General features: G+C 41.0%; 1 protein-coding gene across 1 annotated transcript in view; it reads right to left on the bottom strand.

Moving 5' to 3' along the window:
* Nucleotides 1–302: 302 nt before the first annotated feature.
* Nucleotides 303–14343, bottom strand: part of glceb (glucuronic acid epimerase b) — a 67854-nt gene continuing 53813 nt past the window's right edge. The window contains exons 5-6 of the mRNA XM_034680001.1: nucleotides 6350–6642; nucleotides 303–5808 (exon numbers count right to left, since the gene is read on the bottom strand). Of these exons, the coding sequence (XP_034535892.1) occupies nucleotides 5077–5808; nucleotides 6350–6642 (1025 nt within the window). The 3' untranslated portion in view covers nucleotides 303–5076. The remainder of the gene's footprint in view (nucleotides 5809–6349; nucleotides 6643–14343) is intronic.

Below are 14343 nucleotides of genomic sequence, written 5' to 3'. Positions count from 1 at the left end.
ATGGTGATCTGAGGCTTTCAGCTGGATGTCAGCTCTGCCAAAGGGCATACCTCTGATCTGTTTTTAGAAACGCACACACTCTCCTGTTAATCTCTTGAAAGCGTTAACTCTGAGGAGCATCTGAACAGACAAGTGCTGCTGTCCTCTGCCCTGAATGAATACTGTCATTCAAAGACCACACCCTGAATGTAAGACTATCCCTCTTTTTTCAGAAGTACTCCTAGGAAAAAACTCTGTCTTATATTTGAGACAGCGCTGTAATAAAAACTTTTGAAGTAAAGAAGAAGAAAAAAGGACCAAAGTTTAAGAAAAATGCTTTTATTTTTTACACCTTTAAAAAGCACATTTTTAAAGCACAAAGATTTACTCTGTATATAAACACCTCTCTTCCTTAGACTAAAAAATGGTAGCATTTGCACATTGTGCTTGGATTGAAAAGTCTGTACAACCGCTCTGGGTCTCCTGTGGTGTCACAACCCCAGTAAACATTTTATTGCATAAATCACATTTGACCTCAGTGGCCAAATGTTGAAGTCTTTAAGAGAAGAGGAAAAAACACAGTTTAACCAAGGAAACTGAAGATCTCATACCTGTGCCACAGTGAACAATAATAGCAGCTTCCTGAATGAAGGCGTTGCACATTGTCCTGAACAAAAACAAACAAGCAACCCAAAGAAATGCAAACCAAATCATGTGATTGGAAAACGGCAGTTGTGCTTTTGCGCCTATCTAGCAAAATATCTCACTCCTCTGCAAAATACTTCAACAAAAGACGAATGAAAAACAAAGTCCAAGAAGAAGGAGCGAAACTGTGAAGGAGAATCTGCAGCTACCGCCTCTTGAAAACAGCAGCTGACTAAATGCTTATCTCTAGTTGCACACATCCCCTTTAACAAAAGCAAGTTTTACATCTCTTAGTTTTACTATCATCTACTCAATCTACGTCTGAAAAACTAACATTTCTCAAAAGGCAGTGTCTCTGTGACTTCTCCACCACACCAAACATCATTAAATGCTCAATGGAAAACAGTTTGCACAAAAATATACAAATTCAAATGTGGTTGAATTGATGACTTTGGTTTAAACAAAATGGAGAATCACAATCAAAACTTCAATTCCTGAATGTTCCCTTTGAACTACATATTTCTACGTGTCCGGTGAAAATGACAAAATATGAGTTTTGCAAGTATTCAGGGGAGAAAATGCTACCAGGAAATGAGCAAAGCATAATTGAGCAAGCGTAAAAATAAACCTTGGATTAACACAACGGAAGAAGAACGCTCATAGCTTTCTCTGGGGTAACATTTGTCTCTTTAAAAACAGAGCTGCAGTATAAATCTGTCCATCTGAAGTATAAACCTTTATGATGAAGGAAGAGAATCATGAGTGAGGGAAAGGTTGTCAAGGAGAAAATGAATGATGAGAAAAATACCACGTGATTGGATTAAATGTGCATTTCTTGGGAATATTTGTATCTGTAAACATCACGCAGAAGTTAAATTGGATCCTTAATTGAGTCATTGAGAGGGTTCGGTCACACTGTCATTAATTATCTGGTGCTTCTTGTTTTAAAGTATTTTACTGTTTTATCTTCTGTTGCTCTATGTGAAGTTAGTTTGTGAGTTTTGTGCTCTTTGTACGTGTTTAGCTGATTTTGTTTTAGTCTCTTGTGTATTTGTTGTTAAGGTTTATGCATCTTAAGGCCCAGCTACAGGGCAGGCATTGCAAACAAACTTAGTCTTTAAATGCTGTGATGTGCTGCACGGATAAATATACATTTTATTTTTAAACTTGATTGAACAGTTAGTATTTACTTTGCCAAAAAAGCTAAATTTTCCTCTCGATATCCTGACTTTTTCTTAAATTATGAAAACCTCTCTTCTCAATAATCAGTGTTTTTTTTTTCTTAACAGTGGCCCTAATACTCTGCTCTAAATCCTCACTCACTTCTGAAGGATGCAGCTGAGCTACAGAGGAAGCTGAACAGCCAGGACGAATCATCTAGAGGATTTAACACTAAGTTTGCACAAAAGCAACGTAGCTGTCTGAGTAGCAAGCTTTTTTTTCTACCCCCTGAAAAGTATCACAGGCTTCTTTGAATCTGTCTTAAAATAAGCTGACACTATAACAACTTAAAAGCAGGCCAGCAGGGGGGAAAGTTTTCAAACTTTTATGAAAATAGCCAAAGAAAATCCAGCATCAACGCCTTCAGAAGAGTGGACCAGCCTGGGTCTCCTGCTTCCCATTAATAATCTTTAAGGTAGATCGATGAGAGCCTCATTAATGCTGAGGCCTCCACTTTGTTTTCTTTGCGGGTGCGATGCCAGTGGATGCTGACTCATCCTCAGACCGGGGGACTGTGCTGCGTGCAGCCTCTCAGGCCTATTAGCCGGGTGAATTGTTAGTGTCTCTGCGAGGCCATTTCTCCTCACGCAGCGGTCAACAGGGCAGCACTCAGATTAAAAACGCTGAGTTCATGCACCCGCAGCAGCCGAAAGGAGCAATGAGAGTCTGCTGGGACTGACAGCCTCTTTGTGTTTGCAGAGACTTCACCCTTGACCTTCAGTACTCCTCGCATTGTCTATTTAAATGTTATAAATTGGCATGTTAGTGAGATGCTCTACCCGAATGAATGACATCTACACAACCTGCACTTGATCCTGCAATTATTAACTAGAAGTACAGGGTTAGAGACGAAGACCTGTGCAGCGGAGTTTCAAGTAAACAGTTCCAACAAATCTCAAATAGGGCATGGAAGCCTATTAAATGAAGCTACAACTAATGATGCTATTATTCAAACCAGGGGGCATGAATACTTTAACAATGACAGCCAAGTCAGGGAGTCACCTGAAGCTAAAGTTTGGTATTTAAATAAAGTTAAACTGAAATTAACTCTATAGTTTAAAGTCATGACTTCAGTATGTTCTGTGTGTGTTTCCTGAATGCAGGGAACTTAAAGCTGCTGTGAGCAACTTTCCATTTACACCTCATCTCTGCTGATGTAATCCTTTACATGCAGAGGTTGTTTTTTTCTGACAAAAAATATCATCCCGTTTCCTTTAAACAGTGTATGTGTCAATCATTGTGAACTTATGCTGTAGAAAATGCAAAGAAAGGTTGTTTCTCCAGCATGCTGTCAATCCTCTGATCTGTAACCTACCCCCCTGCAGCAGTTTCAGGTATTTAAAATCACAGCATAGAAATTGTCAGTAAAGCTACTGATGGTCTTGTTTGATTTTGTAGGTCATAGAGGGGCTTCAGAGTTAATTTCAATCTGTTTCACAGCCAGTAAAAACTCCTTAAAGAGCCTTTAAACATAGTTAGATCTGGACTGATCTGACTCTTTTGTGTTACGGCAGCTCACAAAAATCTTCATATTCACATTGTCATGTGTCAGAGAAGGCCCAGACTGAATCATTCACACCTTCAGTCCTGAGACAGAGTGGTTAAAATAAATTACTATCATTTTGATATTCTCAGATTAACATTGAGAATTAGCCCCTTCATGAGAACGCAGTCTTAAGAGGTTAAAATGTTTGGTAGGCTGACTCAATCTTCATGCAAACAGTTTCTTGTGTGGTCAAGAACAGAGCAACAGTGACATGTTCAGGGAAGCACGTGGCTCATTTTTGTGATTTGTGATCAGCTGTGGAAACGCTGGATCTGAACAGACTCTGGGAGCATCACGATTCAGAATCTGACAACAGAAAGCATCCCTGACTGAGCTCAACTCAGAGAGATGCAGAAACAACTCTGTCACTGTTTTCTGCAAAGACGCAGAAATGATTGTTTAATTTTGTGACCGACTAATAGACTTTAAAGGGGTCTGTTGCAGCTGAGAGTGGTAGCACAGTTTGTCATCTTTAAGCTCACATAGGAGGTATGAGCATCGTAGGGGTGTCTGCACTGGTGGTGAATCAGGATACATTATGAAACAGGGCAGAGGAATTGTGGATAGGAAGCAAAGAGGACTGCGGGAAGTGGAGCCGGTCAAACCATCGGAAGTTACATTTGATGGTTTGGATCAAGCAGCGTGACAGCAACACCTCATCCCTGACTGAATGAACATAACAAAGAGAAATGAGAATCAATGAGGAAATGAGCTTACGGAAGAAACAACATGATCCCCTTCAAAGTAACATGTTAGTGTTAATGTGTGTTTTAGGAGAGAATGAAAAAAGAAGAACAGGAAGCTGCCAGTCAGGAAGCATAGAGTACATGAGTGAGAGCTAAATGAAGTGACCTCACTGCTTTCTAAAAAAATCCATTGACATTTTAAAATTTCAAGCTCTGAGGTTGTAGGATAGGAGAGGGTTCAGAAGAAAAAAATAAAACCTTAGTTTTTCCATATTGAATAATGAGATTTTTTTTTGGCAACATTCTATTCAAAATTATTTATTTTGATATAATCTGTGTTTTTATATCAATAAACTTTGCGAATGTGTCTGAAATGGTTAAAAATACGCCTGGAGAAGAGGCCTGTGGTGGATGCATCAACAAATGTTGGAAATGTGTGTCAGTTTCAACAACTCAAGGAGTTTCATCTTCCTCTAGCATCATATATTGTTACTCTAAACACTCGCTCACACACAATGTGCTCTTCCTCAACACACACACGCACACGCACACACACACACACACACGCACACGCGCACACACACACACACACAAACTAGGTCTGTGCATAATTACAAACACTAGCTCAAGGAAATAAAATCTGAGAGGAGAGCTACAGTCGATGTTGCAGAAAAGATAAAACCTGCAACAGAGCACACGAGAGAAACGTTTAGTGTTGAGCTGCAGCTGGATAAACTCATCTTTCAGTTTATGAACCCCATCCAAAACTGGGACGCGCGCGCACACACACACACACGCACACGCACGCACACACACACACGCACACACACACACGCACACACACGCACGCACCCACGCACGCACGCACAATCACATGCACACGCACACACACATAGTGAGCACCGCCACACATTCATTTATCTTCTATGTTCTCATACATTAATATATTCAACTGTCAGTCGCCATCTCTGCTGTTCACCATACACTGGTAACAGTTTTTTAGTTGTGCTTGGCACGCATCCCTTTTAAGTAGTTTTTCCAGCGCTTAACCACATCTTTAAAGATGGCAGCGTTGTCTATAGATGCGATGAGCTGCAGCTGGTTAATGTGCGTGGTGTGATAGTCCCAGCGTGCCAGGTTGGGCGCAGTGCCCAGCATGAAGTGGCGCAGGTCGTAGATGCTCCCCGACCCCGTGTCAAAGAGCGGCAGCATGGCCTTCAAAGACTCAACGCCACGGCTGAACAGCTGCCCCGCCTCCCTGCCCAGCTTCTCTCCTGCCGTCTCAGTCAAATCATAGAGTCCCAGCAGGGAGTAGATGAAGCCGTTGAGGACAAAGGAGCTAGGCGTGGTGGGATACTCTTCATACCAGTCGTATTTGTTCATGAACACGGCTTTGACCCCGTGCTGCGCTGAAGGCACCTTGTAGGGTCCCACTGCCTTGAGGGCAGCGTTGAGGTAAGCCTGGTCCTTGGTGAGGAGGTATGCTCTCACCAGTGTGGACATGGCCTGGCCCTGAGCCATGGCTGAGTACCAGCCGGGCTCCAGAGGTCTAAAGCCTTCACCCAGTTTACGGGTGACCATAATGGGCCAGCCACCCCGCTCATCCTGGTTTCGCAGAAGCCACTCGCTGGCGGCAAAGAAGGCGGCCATGTGTGCTGTGGTGGAGATCGTGACGTTGTCAACAAAGCCACGCCCATGGAGGACTAAACGCACGACCCTTCTGGGCATGATCTGAGGGAGACAAGAGGATTGATGGCAAAAATTAGAGTTTGGAAATCTTCAATAATTATTATTATTTATAAGTTAAAGATCTGAAGAAGAAACACAAACTGAAACCTACAATTTGTCCTTATTTACAGATTATGTAAAACAACGCAGAGATAGTCATCATGTTATTATTTTTGCTTTGAACACCAAGTGATGAGCAGCTGTAAGACGGGAAATCAATCATGATGAATAATGTATGACCAAGCCTAGGGCTGCAACTAACCATTACTTTCCTGATCGATAAACTGGCAAATTTCTGCTTTGGAAAATAAATGTTTTAGTCTAAAAAATGTCAGAAAACACTTCAAAATATTCATTCTAGTTTCTTAAATCCTTAAAGAGATGTCTTTGAAGTTAAAATTTTTCTAAACCAGGTCATAAGATGCAAAAAAAGCCAGAAATTCGTAAAGTTAAAAAGCTGACAAATGGAAATCTTCAGGAATTTGTTATCAAAAAATGATTTATAAATTGATGGATCAACCATCAACTTCTGACACAAACCAACCTTCGTAGCCTTCACGGCCTTAGTGTTGGAGAGTCCGACGCCCTTCCTGAGGTCGGTGAGCAGGTCCCGGGTCAGAGTGCTCCAGGCGCTTCTTGGCCCGATCCCGTAAGTGATGTCACGGTCTTTAAAGGCGATGAGCTGCGTGTTGGTGACGTAGTGGATGGTGAAGGGAGGTCCCTTCTCTGTGGTCTCCAGGATCACAGACACGCTGCCGTTCGAGATGAACTTGATGTCCAAGCTGAGGATGAAGTCTTTGGAGTTGCCCAGCTGGAGGGATACACCTTCAGATGCCTCTGTGGAGGTGGCGGGGGAGGAGGGAGGGTGGAGTAGATAAATTGAGGTGAATTGAATGTATAAAAAAAGAATTTGACTTGCAGGAGTATATATTTATGTAGCATTTGTTTGAGTGCATACAGTGAGAAAACAACGAGTAACCGCCTCTGAGTGATTTAAAACACTTCTGACGATTACTGGATGACAGTGGACTATTTTCAGCAGAGTGTCTGTCTCCTTTAACACACTCTTTGATGGTCTGCTTCCTTTGAAGCGTGTCTTTTTGTTCCAAAGATTCAATCTGAAGTCACATCCTCTAATGATCAATAAGAGTCAAATGAGTTTAGCAAAAAAAAAAGCAGTCAAATCTTATTCTTCTCCACCGAGAACTTTGTAATATTAGTGTGTGTGTGTGTGTGTGTGTGTGTGTGTGTGTGTGTGTGTGTGTGTGTGTGTGTGTGTGTGTGTGTGTGTGTGTGTGTGTGTGTGTGTGTCTGTGTGTGTGTCTGTGTGTCTGTGTGTCTGTGTGTTTCTGTGTGTGTCTGTGTGTGTGACAGAGTCTCACGCAGGGACTCACTTCTCATGGGATTTTCAGAACAGATGTGTCACTGCACACTGGGCTTAATTAGGAGGAGAACCGGACAGACGGGAGGAAAAGAACAAAGCAAGAAAAGTTGGAACAAGTGAGCCAGAGATGGAGTTGATGCACTGCAGCAACTTTTCTATTTGCATCGCCTTCCCCTCCAAATTTCAAAGATATGAACCCAAGATGATATTCAGTTCCCAAACTGCCACCACTCCTCTTACATTATTTCAACTTTTTGCCAGTCAGCCACTTTACTCACTCTTCTGAATTCATTTCAACCCCCCTGCAGAACCAATAGCTTCTGGAACAATCCCTCTCCTTTGGCCTTGTTACCGTTTCTGCACAGCACATACATAAAATAAAACACACACAAAAACCTCCTCTTCTCATCGGGGTGCCTCAAAGGATGAAGACAGGAAAAAGTAGGCTTCAACAAAATGGAGGATAATAGAATGATGGGTCACACAAGTGCCCTTAAAGATGGCCTGAGACTGGAGGGAGTGAGAATGAGCCAGTGGTGAGAAGACAATTGAGAATCAGTGAGAGGGAGAGATCTCACATGACATGAGCTGAGAAAGCAGACGCAGATGAGACACAAAGACAGTCGATCAGCAGGAGAATGAGGGAGAGAGCCAGTCTGGCAGGGGCCTCTGGATGACTACGGCTCTTTAATGCACTCATAAATCCATTACTTAAGGCAATGCAGAGAGTAAGTGGATTTGTACTCTGGCCCCGTGATTACTCTGGCATCAATAAAGGATGGGAAGGGAATATAGAGGAGAAACCACCTCCTCTGCTTGGCTCTCAGGCTGTTTAGCAATAAGGCAGGAGTCAGAGATGACATGCAGCTAGGAGGATGTCGGCGTGATAGCATGCTTGTGTATATGAGTAAGTGTGTTGATGGAACACTTGGACACATGTACAGAATGCGTCTTGCATAAGATGTAAGCAACATAACTGTCAACGCTTGTATAATTATTCATGTAGATCTTCCTGTGATCACATCAGTGCGTCCACACAGGATTCACAGTGCTTAAATCAAGTATCAAACACGCTCAGGCATTTTGATGTTTTCAGGGCTGAAAAATAAAGTATTTTTCTTGATTTATTGGCCAATTATTATTATTAAGATGAAAATTAAACTTGCTTATTTTATGCAGCTAACACATTATACCTGAAATAATTAGTTTTACTATCACATAGGACAAGAAATGAAATCAATCTCCTGTATTCAAGCTGAATCAAACGCTGAGTATTGATTTCTCAGGGTTTTTTTCATTAATGAGACGAAATATTACTGTTCTGTTAATCTAATAATCAGCATAAGGTTTCAAATTTCTCACCCTAAAACTGGGAATAAGATTTTTTATTGAGTACTTTAGATGTGTTTCAGTTTTTATCTTTAATATTTTGACGTAATCAAGCTTCAGTTTTGATATTAATCATTGTCAAAATTTTCTAGATAATGCCATTCATGATGAAAACGTAAAAAAGCAGACTGTCAAGTCTGTCCTTGAAAGGAGAAGAAAATACTTTTACTTTTTTTTTTTTTTTTAACAGAGGTCTAATTAATGCTTTCCAGGAAGTCGTTAAATGTAACTGCTGATTGGCTATCACAAAACAATGTCCGGCAGCTCTGTCCCTGTTTCAAATTTTCATCTAGAACATCCAAGATTGTTAGCTTCACTTGCATGAAGATATTTCTTTATTGAGATGAAGAAGCTGTTGTCAGATTACCTATGATGGGAGCTGGGATGTCATTATGGTGTATTGTGGACTGCCTGCTTTTGCTCTCCACATGGACTCTTCTTCCTTTACAAATCAACTCCTGCTGATACCCGACTGGTCAATACTACTCTGACTACAAATGTACTAAAAATGAAATCCAGACCCTGAGTGCAGATTTCAGGTAGAATCTTGAAACAGAGATTACATTACCTCTAATGCAAATATACCATTTTCTACTGCAGCATCACTTTAACACCACTTAGCTTAAATACATGAGGCTCTTAATTTGATGCAGCCTCTGGAGGTCATATGTGCTAGTCAGTGTGGTTAGCAACATCGATAACTCTTCAGCAAAAATGCATCTACAAAAACAGATAATTTTGACAGCTTAATTCAATTTTGCAGAGATTAGAAAGAAAAATAATAACTGTTAGATAATGCAGCACAGCTCCAAATCCTTAGAAAGTTGACCAACATTAATGTCCTTGGATGAAATCAGATCACGTTTGCAATTAAAACTGAGTGACATCCTTATTAAAACAAAGTGTTTGTTTGGTCAGGCAGGGAAAAATTAAGACAAGACACACCAGCAGCTGGTCCTTTGTTTCTGACAAAGAAGCAGCTGAACTAGCAGTGAAATATCAAACCACACCTACAGTAACTTAAGGTGTCGCCACATCTAGCAGGGCTGAAACCTGAATATTTATAACTTTTAAGTGTCTTCTTGTGTTCAGTGTCAAAAAGCCCACTTTCACACCACTTTGAGTCCGTGTTCAGACACTAAAGCATGAAATCTTCCAAAGTTTGTGAACACTCTTTCAAAGAGCTGAGGACGCTGACAGCTGTAAGTCCATACTCAGATCACTTTTCCGTTTCTGGCATGGTTTGGTTTGGACAAACTGCATTTCTGAGCTATCAAGGAACACAGAGAAATTCAGACAATGAAGGCACTCAGTGGTGGACAGTTTTCGTGCAGGATTGTGCAGATGGTAGATGGTAGATGGTAGGTTATTATCACGGGACACACGATTGATCCACTTGTCAGAGGATTTGAGAGGCTGTTCAACACCGCTGCCCTAGATACAGTAAGGAGGAAAAGAGACCAAAACAGAAAGACAAGGGAAGCAGAGACAGAAAGAGAAACTGACAGCAGAGACAAGAAAAGTTTGGATGAGCGAGCAGAAACTGCGGTAAAACAGATAGAGGCAATATGATTGCAACGTTTAGGAAGCACAAAAAGGCCGAGGGGTGATAAAAGGGTGGAAATGAGTAAATAGAGGTGGAAAACTGACTGAAACTTGGGATGGAAAGAGGAAGATTAATGGAGGGAGAGGAGTGCCGAGGGAGGGCTGAGGACTGATGATGAAAACATGATGATGTGGAGGAAAGAGAGAGCTATGAAAGTGAGCTGAAGCTGTAAGCCGAGGTGTGCGAGGAGCAGAGAGAGGAAAAGTGGAGGGTGGTGGAATGAAAAGAAATTGTTGATGATGAGAGGTTGAAAGTGGAGGAATTAGAAGGAGGTGAAAATTACAGTCGAGGCAGCAGCTCACAGAGGACACAGACACTCAGAGGGAGAGCGTCCTGGAAATATCAGCAGGAGATCAAAAGAGAAGAAAAGACAGCTCGCAGTCAGCGCTGGGTAAAAGATTTTGACTTCTCCAATTCCAAAAATAACTCCAGCACCAACCAGCTCTCAGCTGTGGTCATCTTACAGCTGTGAAAACTAGGGCAGAATTCAGATTTCTATTCTAATGAAGTCAGGTTTTATTTATAGTTTACATATTTAGACCTCTCAGAGAGAAGTACAGTCGCTGCTATACTTGTGTTTCACAATCAAACAACACTACAGAACACAATCTGTGCATCACTACGGTGGAACAAGATGAGGAAAGTATGTGATTGCATTTTTTCTCACCAACACCATTCATTAATTTCCAGCAGCTTTAGCCACAGTCCTGGGTTTGTGCAATACACAGTACCAAATACGTTATCACTGACATTATCACAAACATACTGTTCCTACATCAAACAATTCATAAAATGTTGGTATGTTTTTGTTGTGGTCTGCTGATGTTAAGTTGATTTACTTTTTTTATAAGAAAACTTAAAACGTAGCACATCATAAATGTATCTCAATGCAGATCATCGGCTTCCCTGAATCTGGTGATCCATTGCCAATGAACATGGTGACCTGGAGAAGTATGGGGGGTACATAAGGGGCTTCTTTAAAACAACTAATGAACAGCTAACAATGGGACTTGTACCTAGCCTAAATTCAGCATCAAGGTGTCTTCTCAATAAAAAAACTGTGGCTATGAAACTTGACGTATCTTTCACTTGTTTGAAGCATGGCACACATACATTTTGAATCTTGCCATAGCTGCTAGTAACAGCAATTACAATACGCTGGCTTCAGAGTAAACATCCAACATTTAACCCCTCATGAACACCATGTAATCGATTTGTTGAGAAATGCCATTAGCTCTTCAATTTCAAATGGAGAAAGATGAAAAACTGGGATCACTATAAACTCAGACTCTTCAAAACTTATTTCTGAATGACTTCATGAACATCATATGCTGTCTGCGTCTATTTCATTGATCTGTTTATTTTTATGTTAAAGTCCTAACTTGACCTTCGTTTAAATAACAAATATTGAAAAGTGAAAGTACAAAGTCCTTTTCATGCCTTTTCATGCAGCAAAGACCACAGGTGGGATTTAAACCCAGGCTACCTGCTTTGAGGCGATTTAACCATAAAAGTGTTGCCTCAAGGGGTGCCGGTTTGGCCTGGTGGTTAAATCGCACACGCCATGTACAAAGGATGTAGCCCTCTATGCTGGCAGCCAACCTGCAGCCTTTACCACGTTATTCCCCATTCTCTGTTCATGTTTCCTGCTCTATCTGCTGTCCTAAACTCTCTGAATAAAAGGCAAGAAAAGCGTAAAAAAATAAACGAAAAAAGAGAAGAAGAAAAATGGCGCCTCAGGTAACATCAAGGATTGGACAATTGAATGGTCAGAGGAAAATGACACCAACATCAGGGTCTAGACTGGTTCCTTGGAGGCCTTTAACATTGCAATGTGGAAATCAAGCTAGATTTAATGGAGGAAACTGAAGGAACTGAGAGGCTACTGGACTGACGCCGAGTTGAATATACTACTACCTTATTGGTCATTGTAACTGTCGTCTTATCACCGATCGCAGATGTTTGACCCTGTTGTAGTCGAAGCTGAGATCAAGGTTTTAAGTTCATATTGGTTCATATTGGTTGATGGATTGGTGGTTTCCAGGCTCTGAAGAAAATGTAGTGTTTTGGTTGTTTTCGAGACAAGGGGGCTAATAATAATAATTACACCAGGAAATGCCAAGGGGTGGGCGTGACATGTTTCTGCTTTCAATATAATGTTTTCATGTCACTTCTGTAGTCTAAAGTTAAATTAGGATTTCTATAAGCAGTGTACATAAGCTTTCATTAGGATTTCAGCTGATGAGCTTCATGAGCTAGTTTTAAATTAATGTAAAGATCATCAAGATAATGAAGCTTAAAAAAAGTTTGAGAATCTGTGGCTCTTTTACGATCATCAAAACGACAGACAACAGAGACACAGACTTGTTTCAGTTACTTTTAAAGGAGTGGTTTTTCATCCTCCACAAAGCCCTCTTTGCTTCAGTCTAAGTCCACAAACACCAGCATGCAGAGAGGGAGCATATTAACCAGGCAACAGCCATTACATCTTTGTTGTTTTGCCATCTCCCAGAATGAACATTAATAGACAAAAGCTGGGTACATTTGTGAGACAGTCATCATTAAAGCGAGGGAAACCAGCGAGCACCACATGAAACTTTAATTGCATTCTCTCAAATTGTATCACCCTAACCAAATACTGCGGCCCTGAAAACAGTTCTGTTTGGTGCATGATGAAAAGAATGAAAGGAGCGCAGAAGAAGAGAGTTTTGTTTTTTTCCAAATGTCTGTCTTGATAGATCATTTTTCAAATACATGAGTGAGAGCTGTACACAGAGTCTGAGGGAAGCTGGAGAAGATTTCCCTCAGAACATATTAGCCGTGAATACAAAGAAAAACAATTCCTTTAAGTTTGAAAGCCTTCAGTCTTTTTATCAGGAGAGGCTAAAATCTCCATTTTCTGAAGGCCTCCAATGCCCTGATTCAAATCTTAAATCTCTCCAGAACAACAAAACAAAGTTTTCAGAGACATTTTTGGACGCTAACTCAGAGTGTGACTCATCACAGAGCTTAATGTTGATGAGTGAACTCTGCTACGGCAGTGCTCAGATTTTTCCCTCTTTATGGTTGGAACTGAAAATGGGGAGATTAACAGAGTTCGATGGTTCATGTAATGAAAAACATCTGGCTGAAGTGTTAAAATTACAGACACATCACTTCTGATGATGTCACAGCTAATAATATCTGACTGATGACCACAACACCACACTGCTGAACGCACTGGACTGTAACAGAATGAGCAAACATTCACCTAACAGGGAAGCTGCTACACCGTTTTAAATCCTGGAGATTCTCAGCCAAAGACGTTGGGTTGATTAGTCCAAATATTTTTTTTATTAATATTAATAACTTGAAGAAATAATGTGATGATATTCAGTTTTTTGTCTACAAATAACTTCAAAAGACCTCTCTTAGTCACTATAACATTTACTGGTGCTCTACATATTCACTATACATTAAGAAGTGCGTGTATCAGCAGCTAAAAAAGTCCCTTATAATTGCAGTGTGTACTAAGTGTTAAAAAAAGGGGGGTAAATTATGAGTTCATACTGCACCCAGGCCCATCTATCTACAGCCATCCATCTATTATTCATACTGTTTATCCCATTTGGGGTCGCAGGGCGCTGGAATCTATCCCAGCTGTAATTGGGTGAGCTGGGACATACACCCTGGACAGGTTGCCAGTCAATCACTGGGCTAACTAACATACTGAAACAAACAAACAATCACGCACACCCCTACCTACAGGTAATCAAGAGTCCCCAATTAACCTAACACAGTTTTTTTTTGTTACTGGGAAAGGAAGCCAGAGTACCAGGATGGGGCCCATGCATGCACAGGGTTAACATGCAGTGGATCCTGGCGGGCAGGGGATTGAACCAGGAACCAGGCGACAGTGCTAACCACTACATCCCCGTGAAAGTATAAAATAAAAAGGCCAACGAGTTTAAGATGTTTCAGACAATTTGAGATTAAATTCACATGGTTGAAAGTGATTCAAATAAATCACTTCCGATGACGGGGGGGGGGGGGGGGTTTAGGATCTTTATTTTTATTTATATGGAAATCATTATCCAAACTCCTTAATGAACCAAGTCTTTATAGAATCCACTAAGATGTATTTTAAGCTCTGTATAGCTCAGGAAGTGAAACAGGTCAT

The sequence above is a fragment of the Notolabrus celidotus genome, chromosome 3, assembly GCF_009762535.1.
Source record: "Notolabrus celidotus isolate fNotCel1 chromosome 3, fNotCel1.pri, whole genome shotgun sequence".
Lineage (NCBI taxonomy): Eukaryota > Metazoa > Chordata > Actinopteri > Labriformes > Labridae > Notolabrus > Notolabrus celidotus.
Note: the sequence above shows the minus strand (reverse complement) of the source record. Positions and strands in the feature narration are given on the sequence as shown.